Source organism: Muscardinus avellanarius (genome assembly GCF_963383645.1).
Source record: "Muscardinus avellanarius genome assembly, chromosome: 3".
In the NCBI taxonomy this organism is placed as follows: domain Eukaryota; kingdom Metazoa; phylum Chordata; class Mammalia; order Rodentia; family Gliridae; genus Muscardinus; species Muscardinus avellanarius.
In genome coordinates this window covers 167,154,353-167,174,390 of record NC_137788.1, presented here as the reverse complement: position 1 = coordinate 167,174,390, position 20,038 = coordinate 167,154,353, and the positions used below count along the sequence as shown (strand labels likewise).

General features: G+C 39.4%; 1 protein-coding gene across 1 annotated transcript in view; it reads left to right on the top strand.

Moving 5' to 3' along the window:
* OCA2 (OCA2 melanosomal transmembrane protein) overlaps positions 1 to 20,038 on the top strand; it is a gene marked incomplete at both ends in the record, with an annotated part of 223,570 nt that overhangs the window by 77,915 nt on the left and 125,617 nt on the right. Inside the window, one exon of the mRNA XM_080691713.1 lies at positions 2,638 to 2,765. Coding sequence (XP_080547839.1) covers positions 2,638 to 2,765 — 128 coding nt within the window. The remainder of the gene's footprint in view (positions 1 to 2,637; positions 2,766 to 20,038) is intronic.

The following is a 20,038-nucleotide window of genomic DNA, read 5'->3' as shown; positions in this document are numbered from 1 at the left end:
TCAGGAACCTAAGAAAGAGAGATGTGATGATCTATCTTAGTGGAAGCAATCAGGGAATCAAACATTGGATGTGATGGATCAAGTAAGCCAGTGTCTGTCTTCTCTACAATCGTAGGTAACCTAGAGAGCTCAAGACAGTAAGAAAGGCTAGATACATGAGTGGCTCTGACATCCAAGGACAGGGCAAGCTACTCAGCTTCTGCTCAGGGAACCTCAGCTACATCTCTTTGCCCCAACATCCTTGCCTTTTGTGTAAGGCTCTATGATCCAATGAAATGGTGGGTCATAGGGTAACAATATGTTTAGCTCTTTGGGGAGCTGCTAAACCATTTCCCACAGCAGTTGTACTCTTATGCTTTCCCATCAGCAATGTGTGAGAGTTCCAATTTCTACACATCTGTACCAACACATAATGTTTACTTTTCATTTTACATTACAGTGGTCCCCCCTATTCATAGGGCATATTTGCCAAGACCCCCAGCGCATGCCTGAGATTGCAGTCAACACCAAGTTCTGTAGTTGCCCATCCTTGCTTATGATTTCATCTGTGGTTTCAGTAACCCCCGGTCAACCCATCTAAGAATATTAATGGGAAATTCTGGAAATAAACAATTCACAAGTTTTGCATTGTAGTTGGGTGGAGGGACAGAAGAGCCAGGAAGGATCTGAAATGTGAGTGGGACCCAGATCACCATTGCTCTAAGGATGGAGGAAGTGGCCAAGAGCCAGGAATTGCAGGTGGCTTCTAGAGGCTGAGAACAGCTCTTTGGTTATATCCAGAAAGGAAGTGGGGGCCACATTATTATAGCTGCTAGGAAGCAAATTTTCTCCTGGAGTCTGCAGAATGGAATGTAGCCAAGACCTTGATGTTGATGTTATGAGAATCTAATCAGAATCATCTACAAACCCCATACCTCTGACCTTTGAAAACTGATATAATAAGTAGGTGTTATGTTAAGTCACTCTGCTTGTTTGTTATGGTAACTATGGGAAGTGAATTTACTTTTTTTTTGGTGGTACTGGGGGTGGAACCCAGGGGCTTTCTACCTCTGGCTATACTCTCAGACCTATTTTATGTTTTTATTTGGAAACAGGGTCTCACTAAGTTGCTGAGAGCCTCACTAAGTAGCTGAGGCTGGCTTCGAACCGGTGTGATCCTCCTGTCTCAGCCTCCCAAGCTCTGGGATTACAAGTGTGCGCCACCACGCCTGGCTTGTGAATTTACTTATTAATATCTATAGAATCATAGTCATGTCATCAATATCATTCTTGATATCAGCAGTTTTGTCTTTTCACTTTTTATTCTATTTGGATTAGCTACAAGTATATCAATCTTGTTAATATTACCAAAGAACTAGGTTTTGGTCTCATTGTTTTTCCCCAGTATTTTTCCATTTTGATTTCATTGATTCCTGCTTCAATCTTTATAATTTTTTCCTACCTACTTTGGGTTTCATTTGCTCTGCTGAAAATGAATAGACTATTTGAAGGACAACCTTGTGAAAGAAGTCTATGAATAAGTACCAGGAAAGGCACTCAGCATGATGTATCAGTAGATGTACAAATTGAAACCATGATAAGATAACTCCTCACACCCAGGAGAATGTTTAATTCAAGAAAACATGGCAGATACACATAATGGAATTCTACTCAGCCATAAAGAAGAACAAAATTGCATAGTTTGCAGAAAAATGGATGAAACTAGAGGTTATTATGCTATGTAAGATCAGTCAGACTCAGAAAGTCAAGGGTTGTATGTTGTTTTTCTTATGCGGAAACTAGAGAAAATAGAAAACATAAGAGACTTTAAACAGAGCTGGAGAGACCAGCAAAATAGTGGAGGGGCATTGGAGGAGGGAAGGGAGGAATAAAGAAGGGTCGAGGAAGGAGACAGCTCAAATAATGTAACAATGCTATATGAAGATATTTCCACCAATTTCACTCACATGGGGAGGGGGAGGGGGAGGGATGCTAAGGGGAAAACAAGCATGTATGTTTGTATTATTTCAAACCTCACTACAATACGTGGGCACAATTAATTAGCAAAAGTATTAAGAAAATAAAAGACCAAGCAAGTCTTGATGAAAATGTAGAGAAATCAGAATTCTCACACACTGCTAGTGGGATGTAAAATGATACCACCCTTTGGAAAATAGTTTGCAGTTTATTAAAACATAAATATTCCATATACTATAACATTAATATATTAATATTACATTAGATATAATATATATGTGATATTAATATATAATATATATACACATACTTACATATAAGGAATTATATGCAAATATTCACAGCACATTTCTTTGTAATAATAAAATACAAGAAATAATTCAAACACCCACCAAAGAGTGAATGGAACATCGTGGCATAGCTGTAATCTAATTTATAGGGAAAGAAAAGAGGTGAGTGTCTTGCTGGGAGTGTGTGCGAGCTGGTGGGCTACAGGGCAAGGATGAGTGGTTTGGACTTCAGGGTCTTGATGGAAGTTTTGGCCTTATGACCACACCTACCAACCAAAGAGAAAATGTGTATTTCAGATATATGTAGTTTGCAATGTATCAAAAGGGCAGGAAATAAAGCATTAATGGCGTGTTAACTGTCTGTGTACCTATGGGCCTTCTTGTTCTTCAGGCTGGATCGCTATTCTAGGGGCCATCTGGTTGCTGATTTTAGCCGACATCCATGATTTTGAGATCATTCTACACAGAGTGGAATGGGCGACCCTCCTGTTCTTTGCAGCACTCTTTGTTTTGATGGAGGTAAGATTTTGAACTTTCACAATGGGATTTTTGACCTGGTTTTTACAGTTCATATTTTATTTACTGGATGAAGAAAGCCTATATCTGTGAGTCTTTAAATATATTCGCCAGCAGAAAATTATGGAGGTCATTACTGGATTATTTCAAGTTTACCAGCTTTTATGTCTCAGCCATCTAATTATTTCAGGTGAAATGGTCTATTTGGTTGCTCTTTTTTATTTTCTTTTTTTAAATTTTTTTTAATTTTTAAATTTTTTTTTATTGGTGCACTGTATTCATACATCATAGTAGGATACATACTTTTGTAGACATACATACACACTTTTCCCAGTCAGCCCCCACCCAATCCCCACCCCATTCTCTCCCTATCCCTCCCTCCCATGCTTGGCTTAGTAGTTGACATCTAGTATTATGGCAATTTATCTAAAATTAAAAATGATAATCTCACATAACAGTTTCATTTGTCTGATACCAAGCTTTTGATGACTTAAAGATAACATTTCAATATTTCTTTTTGCTTTCTTTCTTACCAGAGAATCTATTTTTTCTATTTTTTAGGTGAAACTATCATATATTTATATATTTATTTTTCAGAAAAAAATCTATCCTAATATGGAATATGGAGTCTAGGTACCCAAAACGATCTTGAAAAAGAACAAAGCTAGAAGATATATATTTTCTGATTTCAAATCATATAAAGCTACAATAATTGAAACAGTGTAGTACTATTCTAAAGGTAGATATATAAACCATTGGAGTTAAATAAAAGCCTAGAGCTAAATTCTTCCCTATATTGTCAAGTTATTTTTGACAAGGTTTCCATGAACATTTGGTGGTGGAAATGATAATCTTTTAACTAAATATTGTAAAAAAATAATAATTACATGGAAAAGAATAAAATTGGACCCTTACCTAATCCCATATACAAATATTAACTCAAAATAGATAATAGACCTAAATATAAATCTTAAGACTATAAACTTTTAGGAGAAAATCTGGGTCATAAAACCTCACAACATTGAAATTGGCAGTGATTTCTTGGTTATGATTTCAATGGCACAGGCAACAGAGGAGTATACAGACTCCCTAAAAAATAAAAAAATAAAAAAATTGTATATCCAAAGACAATGTAAACAGAGTTAACAGTTACTAATAGAATGGGATAAAATATTTCCAATTGCTATATCTGAAGGTATATTAATATTCCAACTAGAAATCCTAAAAATTAACAACAATAAAGGCAAACAATACCATTTAGAGATAGGTAAAAGACTAACATAAATAATGAATCTCCACAGATAACCAATCTTAATTGTCTGTTGGATGGAAACTCTTGTTTCTCTGGTTCTGGTGTGTGTTACCTATTTCTTCTTTGTAGTTAATCTCTTTGAGTATTTTCTCTAGTGCTGGTTTTGAAGACATAAATTCCTTCAGTTTCTGTTTGTCATGGAAGCTTCTCATTTCTCCATCTAATTTGATAGAAAGTTTTGCGGGGTAGGAAATTTTTGGCTGGAAGTTGTTTTCTTTCAGAGTTTGGAATATGTTACTCCAAGCCCTTCTGGCTCTCATGACTTGGTTTGGGAAGTCTGGAGTGATTCTAATTGGTTTGCCTTTGAATGTCACTTGGCCCTTTGTTTTTGTTGCCTTTAAGATTCTCTGCTTGGCTTCCACATTGGTCATTTTGACAATTATGTGGCGTGGGGATCCTCTTCTCCGATCCTGTCTAAAGGGAGTTCTATAAGTTTCCTGGACCTTTGTATCAACCTCTTGCTCTATGTTTGGAAAATTTTCTGCTATTACTTCTTTGAAGAGATTGTTGATCCCTTTGGTTTCACTTTCTTTTCCCTCCTCTATTCCAATTATTCTTAGGTTAGCTCTCTTAAAATGGGCCCATATTTCTTCAATATCAGATTCCTGCTGTCGGATATTTTTTTCTAGATTAGAAACTATGAGTTCATTTTTGGATTGCTCATCTTCTAAGAGCGAGATTCTGTTCTCCATGTGTTCTAATCGGTTGTTTGTGCTTTGAATTGAGTCCTTTACTTCATTAATTGCATCCTCTATCTCTTTTTGGCTCTCTCTGAGTTCTTTTCGAAGCACCTCTATTATTTCTACAGTTATTTTCCTGATTTGATCTTCTAGAAATCTCTGATTTTCAGTTTTATCGGGTTCTGATGTTGTGGGGTTGTGGGCATTAATTGCTCCAGTATTATTCCTCTTTCCCATCATTTCTGATGTTTGTGCCTTCTCTGGGTTCTTCCCTTGGGTCACTATGACTTCCCTTAAGGTGTTCTGGATCTCGAGTCAGTAGTATCTCGGACCCCACTGCTCCTTTACTGGGTTTTATCACAGAGTCTCTGACCCAGAGAGTCGATAGAGGCTGCTTTAGACTGTGGGGGGTGCCAGGTTGCACGTTCTCCTATGGTGTGATATCTCTGCCACCGCCCCTCCACCACTGGGTCAAGTCCCAGGGAGTACAGTACCGGGATTTCTCCTCTGTGGCCCGCAATTTGACTCACTGTTCTTGAGTATGGAGATGTAGCTGTACCGGATTCGGTGAATTCTCTGCTGCTGCCGCCGGTGGCAATATGGCGCCGCTGCTACGCCCTCGGCTATGGGGCTGGCGTTTTTCTTCTTGATTTTGATTTCTACTCTGAATCCCTGCAGCGTGTGCTGAGCTTGGCCACTGGGAGCTTTAGATGCTCTCTGAGCGGAGAAATCCCGCCTAGCTGTTCCGCAGTGGCTCACCTCGGCTTGCTGTAGCCTTCCCGTGAATTCGCCGGTGCCTCCGGCAGTATGGCGCTGCTGCCGCTTCTGCCGCGTCCTTGGGCGTAAGGCCGGTGTATCTCCTCTGTGGCTCTGTTCTCAGTCCGCTTTCTCTCTGGAGCCTGGTGATTTTTTGTTTCACTGGTGATGGTGTTTTCTGGCTATGAAAGGCGCTGATTTTGTGGTAATGGAGATTTGTTGTTAGCGGGGCTCTTAAACCCCGCTTTTCTCGGTCGCCATCTTCCCGGAAGTCCTTTTTTATTTTCTTAAAAGATCATTTTGGCTTGTAAACTTGTTCTAATTTCATTTACTCTTTAGGAGAATTTAAAATGTCTAAGGAGGCCAGGTGTGGTGGGCATCTCGTAATCCCAGCATTCGGTAGGCTGAGACAGGAGGATCACAGTTCGCCGACAGCCTCAGCTACTTATTGAGGCCTTTTGCAACTCAGTGAGACCCTGTTTCAAAATAAAGAATAAAGAATGGAGCTGGGGGTGTAGCTCGGAGGTAGAATGCCCCTGGGTTCCATCCTCAGTACTGCAAAAAAGAAAACAACAACAAAAAATGTTTAAGGATATGGAAAGGCTGGTTACCCTGATGTGAACATTACACATTGTATACACGTATCAAATTATTGCACGGTTACCCTATAAATATGTACAACTATTAAGAATCAACTACAAAGTAGAGTTTGCTCAGAGTTGGTTTTGAAGCAACAATGACTTTGTGACAGCAAATTTACAAGACATTGTTCCCTTGGGAACCTGTTCCAGTTTGTGTAATAATAGTGAATATTTCTGCATGATTATGTAAAAAAACAGGTAGCTGAAGAGTGAGCCGTATGTATTGCTTCAGTTATGATGTTGTTACAAAATTTTTCATAATGAGTTTTAAACCTGAGACTTTATAAATTTATGTTTTTGTTAACACAAAGGTTTGCTAACTGAAAACTGTTCCCCCAAAGATTCCCTCCCAAAGATGCACTCTTCCTTTGCATCCTTAAATTTAACACAGCGTAGTTTCATTTCATAAAGTTAAAAATATTTTCTAATTTTAGCTGGGCGTGGTGGCGCACACTTGTAATCCCAGTACTTGGGAGGCTGACACAGGAGGATCTGGGTTTGGAGACAGTTTCAGCTACTTAGTGAGGACCTCTGCAATTTAGTGAGATCCCATTTCAAAATAAAGAATAAAAAAATCAGGCTGGGAGTGTAGCTTGGAGGTAGAATGCTCCAGGGTTCAATCCCCTGTACCACATTAAAAAAAATTTTTAGCCGGGCGTGGTGGCGCACGCTTGTAATCCCCACGCTTGGGAGGAGGAGACAGGAGGATCACGCTGGTTCGAAGCCAGCCTTGCTGGCTTAAGAGACCCTGTTTCCAAATTAAAAAAAATACAAAATAGGTCTGGGAGTGTAGCCCTGAGGCAGAAGGGCTTCCAGGAACCCCAGTGCCACACACAAAAAAAATAAAAAATTTTATGTAATTTTTTTTATTTCATGGGTTATTGGAAGTATGTTTTAAAGTTTCCAACTATTTGGAGGTCTCCCAGCTTTCTGTCTTTAATTTTTTTTGTACTGTAAATTGAACCCAGAAGCATTCTACCTCCAAGCTACATCCCAGACCCTATTTTTATTCTTTATTTTGAAACGGAGTCTCAATAAGTTACCAAGGGCATCACTACGTAGCTCAGGCTATCCTCAAACCCATGATACTCCTGTGTCAGCCTCCCAGGTGCTGGGATTACAAGCATGTGTCACCATGCCCACCTTTGTCTTTAGATTTTTATTTAAGTCAGTTGTGATCACAGGGATATTTTCATTATTTCAGCCCTTTAAATTTCATTGAAATTTGTTTTATGGTCTCTTTCTTGTATAGTATTATGTTTGGTCTTTTGTACATGAAGAGTGTGTACTTTGTTGTTGAAAGAATGAGTTGCAAATTCCATATACCACAGGCTTTTGACATTTTTGTTTAAGTAATTAAGTAACTACTGGGTAGTTCTAGCAACTGAGAGTAAAATATTACAAACTCTAACTGTTTTAGTTGAATTGTGTATTTTTTCTTTCATTTGTTAGATTTTGCTTCATGTGTCTTGGATGCTTGCTGCTAAATGCTATAAAATGTCTCCTAAAGGGCTCATTTCTTAATTTTTGGAGGTGATGTAATTATGTCTTGAGGGGGTGTAATCTCAGCAGTGGATAAATCCTTCTGAATGGATTTGTCTGGGTGGAGACCCAGGCCAGCAGGGTTTGGCTGGAGGTGGGTTCCTGTGGGTTCTTCCATGGGTTAAGATGGCTTCTCCTCTCCCACATTCTCTCTTGCTTCCATCCCCATGATGTGAGGTACCAACCCACATGCACTCGACCTTCTACCACCATGCTCGGATCTGCAGTTTCCAGCCCTACAGACTGAGCCTGGAATTAAGAAAATAAATCTTCTTTCCTCTAAGTTACATGGTCAATCTTTTAGATTATAGCTGTAAGAATGCTAACTGGAACATAGAATGGTACCAGGAGTGGGGTTGCTGCTGTAGCTAGGTCTGATCATGTGAATTGTGACTCTTTGGAACTGACTTGTGAGAGGAAGTTGGAAGAGCTAGAATGTGGCTAGACAGGCTGACAGTAGATTGTGCTCAGCCCTGAGACCCCAGGTCCCAGCCTCCCATGAACTGAGCCCAAAACCATAAGAAAAGAAATCTTTTTTTCTCTAAATTATGTGGTGAGCCTTTGAGACTGTAGCTGTAAGAATGCTAACTGGACCAGGTACATGTTTTTATAGTACTTATACCATCTACGTGATTTGAAATTTTATCACTATGAAATGGCCCTCCTTTTCGCTGATAGTAGTTTTGTCATAAAATTTATTTTGTTTTATACTGGTATGGTTACTTCCACTCCCCCCCCCTCCTTCTTTTTCTTCTTCTTCTGTACTGGGGATTGAATCCAGGGACATTTTATTTTTGAGCTATATCCCCAGCCCTAATTTTATTCTTTACTTTGAAACAGAGTCTAAGTTGTAGAGGGCCTCAGTAAGTAGCTAAGGCTGGCCATGAATATGTGATCCTACTGTCTCAGCCTCCCAAGTACTGGAATTACAAGCATGTGTCACCATGCCCGGCTGTTCAGCTTATCTCTGATTTCTCTTTCCATGATTACCATTAAAAAAAAAAATTCAGGAACTTCTGGGAAGATGGCGACCAAGAAAAGTGGGGCTTAAGAGCCCCGCTAACAACCAATCTCCGTTACCACAAAATCAGCGCCTTTCATAGCCAGAAAACACCATCACCAGAGAAACAAAAAAAATCACCAGGCTCCAGAGAAAAAGCGGACTGAGAACAGAGCTCAGAGCCACAGAGGAGATAACCGGCCTCACGCCCGAGGACGCGGCAGCAGCGCCATACTGCTGGCGGCAGCGGCAAATTCACTGGACGGCTACAGCAAGCCGAGGTGAGCCGCTGCAAAACAGCGAGGCGGGATTTCTCGCCGCAGGTAAAATCTAAAGCTCCCAGTGGCTGAGCTCAGCACACGCCGCAGGGATTCAGAGTGGAAATCAAAACCAAGAAGAAAATACGCCAGCCTCACGGCTGAGGGCGTGGCAGTGGCACCATATTGACACCGGCGGCAGCAGCAGAGAATTCACCGAATCCGGTACAGCTACATCTGCGTACTCAAGAACAGTGAGTCAAATCGGGCCACAGAGGAGAAATCCCAGTACTGTACTCCCTGGGACTTGACCCAGTGGGGAAGGGGCGGTGGCAGAGATATCACACCATAGGAGAACGTGCAACCTGGCACCCCCCACAGTCTAAAGCAGCCTCTATCGAATCCCTGGGTTGGAGACTCTGTGATACAACCCAGTAAAGGAGTAGTGGGGTCTGAGATACTACAGACTCGAGATCCAGAACACCTTAAGTGAAGTCATAGTGACCCAAGGGAAGAACCCAGAGAAGGCACAAACTTCCGAAATCATGGGAAAGAGGAATAATACTAGAGCAATGAATGCCCACAACCCCACAACATCAGAACCTGATAAAACAGAAAATCAGAGATTTCTAGAAGATCAAATCAGGAAAATAACTGTAGAAATAATAGAGGTGCTTCGAAAAGAACTCAGAGAGAGCCAAAAAGAGATAAAGGATGCAATTAATGAAGTAAAGGTCTCAATTCAAAGCACAAACAACCGATTAGACCACACGGAGAACAGAATCTCGCTCTTAGAAGATGATCATTCCAAAAATGAACACATAGTTTCTAATCTAGGAAAAAATATCCGACAGCAGGAATCTGATATTGAAGAAATATGGGCCCATTTTAAGAGAGCTAACCTAAGAATAATTGGAATAGAGGAGGGAAAAGAAAGTGAAACCAAAGGGATCAACAATCTCTTCAAGGAAGTAATAGCAGAAAATTTTCCAAACATAGAGCAAGAGGTTGATACACAGGTCCAGGAAACTTATAGAACTCCCTTTAGACAGGATTGGAGAAGAGGATCCTCACGCCACATAATTGTCAAAATGACCAATGTGGTAGCCAAGCAGAGAATCTTAAAGGCAACAAAAACAAAGGGCCAGACTTCCGGGAAGATGGCGACGGAGGAAAGCGGCACTTACAAGTCCCGCTAACAATCCAACTCTACTACCTCAAAACCAGCGCCTTTCAGAGCCAGAAAACACCACAGCAAAGAAATAAAAACGGTAAATACAAGGGACAGAGAAAAAGGGCTGGAAAAACAAGACACCGGAAAAAAACCAGCCCGAAGTGCCGCGCCCGCGTGGCGCGGAGCGGCCGGAGCAGCCGGAGCGGCCAGAGCCGCAGCGCGGATTGGGGGGAGCTGCGGAGCGGAGCGGCCTGAGCAGCCGGAGCAGCAGAGCCGTGGCGCGGAATGGCCGAAGCGGCCAGAGTGGCCAGACCCGCGGTACAGAGTAGCTGGAGTCGCGGTTCCGAGCAGCTGAGCAGAGCGGCCAGAGCAGCCGAGCGGAGCGGCCAGAACAGCCGAGCGGAGCGGCCAGAACAGCCGGAGCAGTCAGAGCTGCAGCGCGGATTGGCTGGAGCGGTGGCGCGGAGTGGCCGGAGCCGCGGAGTGGAGTGGCCGGAGCAGCCGGAGCAGAGTGGCCAGAACAGCTGAGCGGAGCGGCCAGAATAGCCGGAGCGGAGTGGCCAGAACAGCTGGAGCAGCCAGAGCCGCGTCGCGGAACGGCCGGAGCGGCCGGAGTGGCCAAACCCACGGTGCAGAGCAGCCAGAGCCGCGGTGCAGAGCGGCCGGAGCAGCCGGAGCGGCCAGAACCGTGGGGCGGAGCAGCCAGAGCCGCAGCGCAGAGCGGCCGGAGCGGCGCGGCCTACATCTCCCCTAGCAACACCAGGCTCCAGAGAGGAGGGAGACTCAAAACAGAGCTCAAATCCAGAGAGGAGGTACTCTGGCCTCGCGGCCTAGGATGCAGAAGCAGCGTCTTACTGCTGGCGGCAGCGGCGAGTTCACCGGACGGCCCTAGACCAACCCACTCAACCAGCCACCAGGCGCCTGAGAGGAGGGGTGGACAGCGAGCCGAGGTGAGCAGGTGCTGAACAGCCGGGCGGCAGTCAGCAGTTTTGTTGGTGCAGGGAACATCTAAAGCTCCCAAGGGCTGGGCGCAGCACAACTGGCAAGGACTCAGAGCAGAGTTCAAAACCAGAGAAGAAATACGCCGCATCACGGCCGAGGGCGTGGCAGTGGTGCCATATTGCCAGTGGCGGCAGCAGCGAATCCACCGAGTTCACTACAGCTCCATCAGTGCACTCAACAACCGTGAGTCAAATTGCGGCCCCTAGGGAGAAATCCCAGTACTGCACTCCCAGGGACTTGCGCAGATAGTCTCCCTGGGTCGGAGATTTTAGCAGTGCAGCCCAGTGGGGGAGTGGCAGTGGCAGAGATATCGTACCATAGTCACAACTCCCCACTGGAGAACGCCCAACTTGGCACCCCCCACGGTCTAAGCAGCCTTGATTGACTCCCTGGGTCTGAGACTTTGTGATACAACACAGTAAAGGAGTAGTGGTGACTGAGATACCATAGACTAGAGATCCAGAGCATCTTAAGTGAACTCGTAGTGACTCAGGGAAAAACCCAGAGAAGGCACAAACTTCCAAAATCATGGGAAAGAGAAATAACAATGGAGCAGTGAATGCCAACAACACCACAACATCAGAATCTGATAACACAGAAACCCAAAGATCTCTAGAAGATCAAATTAGGAAAATAACTTTAGAAATAATAGAGGACTTTCGAAAAGAATTTAGAGAGAGTCAAAAAGAGATAAAGGATGCAATTAATGAAGTAAAGGCCTCAATTCAAAGTATAAACAACAGATTAGACCACATGGAGAATAGAATCTCGCTTCTTGAAGATGATCATTCTAAAAATGAACGCATAGTTTCTAATTTAGAAAAAAAAAACCCGACAGCAGGAATCTGACATTGAAGAAATATGGGCCCATTTTAAGAGAGCTAACCTAAGAATAATTGGAATAGAGGAGGGAAAAGAAGGTGAAACCAAAGGGATCAACAATCTCTTCAAGGAAGTAATAGCAGAAAAATTTCCAAACATAGAGCAAGAGGTCAATACACAGGTCCAGGAAACTTATAGAACTCCCTTTAGACAGGGTCAGAGAAGAGGATCCCCATGCCACATAATTGTCAAAATGACTAATGTGGAAGCCAAGGAGAGAATCTTAAAGGCAACAAAAACAAAAGGCCATGTGACATACAGAGGCAAACCAATTAGAATCACTCCAGACTTCCCAAACCAAGTTATGAAAGCCAGAAGGGCTTGGAGTAACATATTCCAAACTCTGAAAGAAAACAACTTCCAGCCAAAAATTTCCTACCCAGCAAAACTATCCATCAAATTAGATGGGGAAATAAGAAGCTTCCATGACAAACAGCAACTGAAGGAATTTATGTCTTCAAAACCAGCGCTAGAGAAAATACTCAAGGAGATTAACTGCAAAGAGGAAATGGGTAATTCACGCCAGAACCAAAGAAACAAGAATTCCCATCCAGCAGACAACTAAGCAAAGAAGAATAAACAGTATCTCAAACAGAAATAAGATCTTAACATGTTGGGAATTAAAAATTATCTCTCTATAATCACACTGAATGTAAACGGCCTCAACTCCCCAATAAAAAGACATAAAGTGGCAAAATGGATTAAAAGCCAGAATCCATCCATCTGCTGCTTACAAGAAACACACCTCACAAGTTAAGATAGGAACAAACTCAAGGTAAAGGGCTGGAGCAAGGTAATCCATGCTAATGGTACTCGAAGACAAGCAGGAGTAGCAACTATGATATCAGACAAGTTAGACTTCAAACCCAAACTTATTAGAAGAGACAAAGAAGGTCACATTTTACTGGTAAAAGGAATAGTCCAGCAAGAGGAAATAACAATAATCAACATCTATGCCCCAAACATAGGGGCAGCTACTTTCATAAATCAAACTCTTTGTGACATGAAGCCACACATAAATCCCAACACAATAATACTGGGAGACTTCAACACACCTCTCACAATACTAGACCGATCTTCCAGACAAAGGGTCAGTAAAGATGTCTCAGAACTAAAGAACACCATTAACCAAATGGACCTTTTGGACACATATAGAATATTTCACCCAACTACAGCAGAGTTTACATTTTTCTCAGCTGCTCATGGAAACTTCTCCAAAATAGATCACATCCTGGGACACAAAATGAGCACTAGCAAATTTAAAAAATGTTACATACTTCCCTGTGTCATTTCAGACCATAATGGAATGAAACTAGAAATCAACTATAAGAAGACCCAGAGAAACAACATAAACATGTGGAGACTGAACACCACACTTCTGAATGAAGAATGGGTCATAGAAGATGTAAGAGGTGAAATCAAGAAATTTCTAGAAACAAATGAAAATAAAGAAACAACATATCAAAACCTCTGGGACACTTTGAAGGCAGTATTAAGAGGAAAATTTATAGCACTGAGTGCTCACATAAGAAAAACAGAAAATCTTCAAATAAATAGCCTTATGACACACCTCAAAGCCCTTGAAAAGCAGGAACAATTGAACCCCAAAGCCAGCAGAAGACGGGAAATTATTAAAATTAGAGCAGAAATTAACGAAATAGAGAATAAAAAAACAATACAGAAAATAAATGAAACCAAAAGCTGGTTTCTTGAAAAAATTAACAAGATTGATAAACCACTAGCCAACCTAACTAAAAAAAAGAGAGAATCAACCCAAATTATGAAGATACGGGATGAAAAAGGAGACATTACTACTGACAGCGTAGAAATCCAGAGGATTATCAGAAACTACTTTGAAAAACTATACTCAAACAAATTGGAAAATCTGGAGGAAATCGACAACTTCCTAGATAAATACAACCTTCCTAAACTGAGTCAAGAAGATATAGAACACTTAAACCAACCAATAACAATCAAAGAGATTGAAATAGCAATAAAGAGCTTACCATCAAAGAAAAGCCCAGGACCAGATGGTTTCCCAAGTGAATTCTATAAAACCTTTATAGGAGAACTAATCCCAATACTACTCAAACTATTTCGGGAAATAGAAAAAACCGGGACTGTCCCAAATACATTCTATGAAGCCAACATCACACTAATACCCAAACCGAATAAAGACAGTTCAAGGAAGGAAAACTACAGGCCTATATCTCTGATGAACTTGGATGCAAAACTATTAAACAAAATACTAGCAACACACATTCAAAACCACATCAAGAAAATCGTTCACCATGACCAGGTAGGGTTCATCCCAGGGATGCAAGGCTGGTTCAATATACGAAAAACAATCCATGTAATTCATCATATAAATAGAATCAAAGACAAAAACCACATGATCATCTCAATAGATGCTGAAAAAGCATTTGATAAAATTCAACATCCATTTATGATAAAAACACTGCAGAGAATTGGAATAGAAGGAACATATCTCAACATTATTAAGGCAATCTACAATAAGCCCACTGCCAACATCATATTAAATGGGGAAAAACTTCAAGAATTTCCCCTAAAAACTGGAACGAGACAAGGATGTCCACTATCACCACTTCTCTTCAATATAGTACTAGAGACTCTAGCCAGAGCAATAAGGCAAGAAAAGGAAATCAAAGGAGTACAAATAGGAAAAGAAGAACTTAAGCTTTCACTATTTGCAGATGACATGATACTATATTTAGAAAACCCAACAAACTCAACCAAAAGGCTTATAGAACTGATCAACAAATTCAGCAAGGTATCTGGATACAAAATCAATCTTAAAAAATCAGAAGCTTTCCTGTACACCAACCATAAATCCACTGAAAAAGAAATTCAGAAAACACTTCCACTCAGGATCTCCCACAAAAAAATAAAATACCTAGGAATAAACTTGACCAAGGAAGTAAAAGATCTCTACAAAGAAAATTATAAAACACTGAAAAAAGAAATCAAAGAAGATCTTAGAAGATGGAAAGACCTTCCATGTTCATGGATTGGCAGAATTAATATCATTAAAATGGCCATCCTCCCAAAAGTGATCTACAGATTTAATGCAATGCCCATTAAACTACCAAGATCATTCCTCACAGACATAGAAAAATCAGTCCTTAAATTTATCTGGAATAACAAAAAGCCCAGAATAGCCAAGGTAGTTCTCAGCAACAAAAACCACGCAGGAGGAATCACAATACCTGACTTTAAACTATACTACAAAGCCATTGTAATAAAAACAGTATGGTACTGGCAAAAGAACAGATATATAGACCAATGGAGCAGAATAGAAGACCCAGAAACAAGTCCACACACTTTCAGCCAATTGATTTTTGACAAAGGGGCCAAAAACATACACTGGAAAAAAGATAGCCTCTTCAACAAATGGTGTTGGCAAAACTGGTTAACCATATGCAGAAAATTGGATGTTAATCCCACTTTTTCACCCTGTACAAAAGTCAACTCACGATGGATCAAAGACTTGGAAATTAAACCAGAGACCTTGAAGCTCCTTGAAGAGGGCATAGGTCCAACACTACAACACATAGGCACAGACAAATATTTCCTCAACAAGACCCCAAAGGCACAACAAATTAAAAGGAGAATCAATACATGGGATTGCATGAAACTGAAGAGCTTCTGTTCAGCAAAGGAAACTATCAAGAACCTCAATCGAGAGCCAACAGAATGGGAGAAGATTTTTGCCACCTATACCACTGATAGAGGACTAATATCTAGAATATACAGAGAACTCAAGAAACTCAACACTAAGAAAACAAAGCATCCAATAACAAAATGGGCAAATGAACTAAATAGACACTTCACAAAAGAAGAAATTCAAATGGCCAATAAATGCATGAAAAAATGCTCAACATCACTGGCAATCAGAGAGATGCAAATCAAAACTACCCTGAGATTTCACCTAACTCCAACTAGAATGGCCATCATTCAAAACACAAACAACAACAGATGCTGGCGAGGATGTGGAGAAGTGGGAACTCTAAGACATTGTTGGTGGGATTGCAAATTAGTGCAACCACTTTGGAAAACAGTATGGAGAATCCTCAGAAGAATGGGAACAAATCTTCCATTTGATCCAGCAATACCACTGTTGGGTATCTACCCAAAAGAAAAGAAACCAAACTACCAAACTAATGCATGTGTATCTATGTTCATAGCTGCACAATTCACCATAGCCAAACTATGGAACCAGCCAAGATGTCCATCAACAGATGAATGGATTACAAAACTGTGGGATATGTACACAATGGAATTTTACTCAGCCATCAAAAAAAACTCAATTACATCATTTTCAGGGAAATGGATGGAACTGGAGGACATTATGCTAAGTGAGATTAGTCAGGCACAAAAAATAAGAAATCAGATGCTTTCCCTAATATGTGAGAGTTAGGGAGAAATGGGTCATAGGAGGAACTCTTGGAAGAGGATCAGTAACTTTTAACTTTTAACTCTGTTTACATTGTCTTTGGATATACAATATTTTTTTTATTTTTAGGGAGTTTATTTACTCTTTTGTTGCCTGTGCCATTGAAATCATATCCAAGAAATCACTTCCAATTTCAATGTTGTGAGGTTTTATGACCCAGATTTTCTTCTAAAAGCTTATAGTATTAAGATTTATATTTAGGTCTTTTATCTATTTTGAGTTAATATTTGTATATGTGTTAGGTAAGGGTCCAATTTTATTCTTTTTCATTTATTATTATTTTTCAACAATATTTAGTTAAAAGACTAGTATTTCCTCCACCAAAAGTTCATGGAAACCTTGTCAAAAATAACTTGACAATGTATGGAAGAATTTATCTCTAGGCTTTTATTTAGCTCCAACGGTTTATATATCTGCCTTTAGAACAGTACTACACTGTTTCAATTATTGTAGCTTTATATGGTTTGAAATCAGAAAATATACATCTTCTAGCTTTGTTCTTCTTTGAGACTGTTTTGGGTATCTAGAGTCCATATTCCATATCATGATAGATTTTTTCTGAAAAATAAATAAATAAATGTATGATAGTTTCACCTAAAAAAAAAAAGAAAAAAATATTCTCTGGTAAGAAAGAAAGCAAAAAGAAATATTGAAATGTTATCTTTAAGTCATCAAAAGTTTGGTACCAGACAAATGAAACTGTTATGTGAGATTATCAATGTTAATATTGTATAAATTGCTATAATACTAGATGTCAACCAGTAAGCCAAGCGTGGGAAGGAGGGATGGGGAGGGAATGGGGTGGGGATCGTGGTAGGGGCTAACTGGGTGAGATGTGTATGTATGTCTACAAAAGTATTTTCTTTATACCACTATGATGTATGAATACATTGCACCAATAAAAAATAAATTAAAAAAAAAAGAAAAAAAAGAAAAAAAAGAAAAAAAGAAAAAAAAAAAAACAAATGGCCAAGTGACATTCAGAGCAAACCAATTAGAATCACTCCAGACTTCCCAAACCAAGTCATGAGAGCCAGAAGGGCTTGGAGTAACATATTCCAAACTCTGAAAGAAAACAACTTCCAGCCAAAAATTTCCTACCCCGCAAAACTTTCTATCAAATTAGATGGAGAAATGAGAAGCTTCCATGACAAACAGAAACTGAAGGAATTTATGTTTTCAAAACCAGCACTAGAGAAAATACTCAAAGAGATCAACCACAAAGAAGAAATAGGTAACACACACCAGAACCAGAGAAACAAGAGTTTCCATCCAACAGTCAACTAAGATTGGTTATCTGTGGAGATTCATTACTTATGTTAGTCTTTTACCTATCTCTAAATGGTATTGTTTGCCTTTATTGTTGTTAATTTTTAGGATTTCTAGTTGGAATATTAATATACCTTCAGATATAGCATTTGGAAATATTTTATCCAATTCTATTAGTAACTTTTAACTCTGTTTACATTGTCTTTGGATATACAATTTTTTTTATTTTTTAGGGAGTTTGTATACTCTTCTGTTGCCTGTGCCAATGAAATCATATCCAAGAAATCACTGCCAATTTCAGTGTTGTGAGGTTTTATGACCCAGATTTTCTCCTAAAAGTTTATAGTCTTAAGATTTATATTTAGGTCTTTTATCTATTTTGAGTTAATATTTGTATATGGGATTAGGTAAGGGTCCAACTTTATTCTTTTCCATGTAATTATTATGTTTCAACAATATTTAGTTAAAATATTATTATTTCTACCACCAAATGTTCGTGGAAACCTTGTCAAAAATAACTTGACAATATAGGGAAGAATTTAGCTCTAGGCTTTTATTTAACTCCAATGGTTTATATATCTGCCTTTAGAATAGTACTACACTGTTTCAATTATTGTAGCTTTATATTGTTTGAAATCAGAAAATATATATCTTCTAGCTTTGTTCTTTTTCAAGATCGTTTTGGGTATCTAGAGTCCATATTCCATATCATGATAGATTTTTTTCTGAAAAATAAATATATAAATATATGATAGTTTCACCTAAAAAAATAGAAAAAAATATTCTCTGGTAAGAAAGAAAGTAAAAAGAAATATTGAAATGTTATCTCTAAGTCATCAAAAGCTTGGTATCAGACAATTGAAACTGTTATGTGAGATTATCATTTTTAATTTTGCATAAATTGCTATAATACTAGAAGTCAACCACTAAGCCAAGCATGGGAGGGAGGGATGGGGATAGAATGGGGTGGGGATCGGGTGGGGGCTGACTGGGTGATGTGTGCATGTATGTCTACAAAAGTTTGTATCCCACTATGATGTATGAATACAGTGCACCAATAAAAAAAAAATAAAATAAATAAAAATTAAAACTAAAAGTATAAAATAGGGTTGGGGATGTTGCTTGGAGGTAGAATGAATGCCCCTGGGTTCAATCCCCAATACCATACGAAAAAAAAAATTAGAGGTAGAACATCCTTGTATTCAATTCCCAGTACTGATAAATAAAGTCTATTTTTTTTTTTAAAAAAAATTCAGCCTGACAACATTTCCATTTTGGTAAATATTTAATCCATTCTCACTTAATAGATTATTAATATGGTGGGTTCATACATCTGATAGAATGGGACAAAATATTTCCAAATGCTATATCTGAAGGTATATTAATATTCCAAATAGAAATCCTAAAAATTAGCAACAATGAAAGCAAACAATACAATTTAGAAATAGGTAAAAGACTAAAATAGATAATGAATCTCCAAAGATTTTTATATGTCCAATAAACATATAAATATTACTCATCATTATCATAATATAACTAATCCTTAAGGAAATACAAATAAAAACTATAGTGAAATATTACTTCACATTTGTTAGGATTGCTACTTAACATGAATTACCTTGCTCCAGCCCTTTGCCTTCAGTTTGCTACTATCTTTACTTGTAAAGTGTGTTTCTTGCAAACAGCAGATGGATGGGTTCTGGTTTTTAATCCATTTTGCCACTTTATGTCTTTTTATTGGGGAATTGAGGCCATTTACATTCAGTGTGATTATTGAGAGATAACTCAATATTGAGAGATAACAAAGATTTTATTTCCATTTGAAATACTGTTTATTCTTCTTTGCTTAGTTGTCTGCTGGATGGAAAATCTTGTTTCTCTGGTTCTGGTGTATATTACCTATTTCTTCTTTGTAGTTAATCTCTGAGTATTTTCTCTAGCGCTGGTTTTGAAGACATAAATTCCTTTAGTTTCTGTTTGTCATGGAAGCTTCTTATTTCCCCATCTAATTTGATAGTTTTGCTGGGTAGGAAATTTTTGGCTGGAAGTTGTTTTCTTTCAGAGTTTGGAATATGTTACTCCAAGCCCTTCTGGCTTTCATGACTTGGTTTGGGAAGTGTGGAGTGATTGTAATTGGTTTGCCTCTGAATGTCACTTGGCCCTTTGTTTTTGTTGCCTTTAAGATTCTCTGCTTGGCTTCTACATTGGTCATTTTGACAGTTATGTGGCATGGGGAACCTCTTCTCTGATCCTGTCTAAAGGGAGTTTCATACCTTTCCTGGACCTG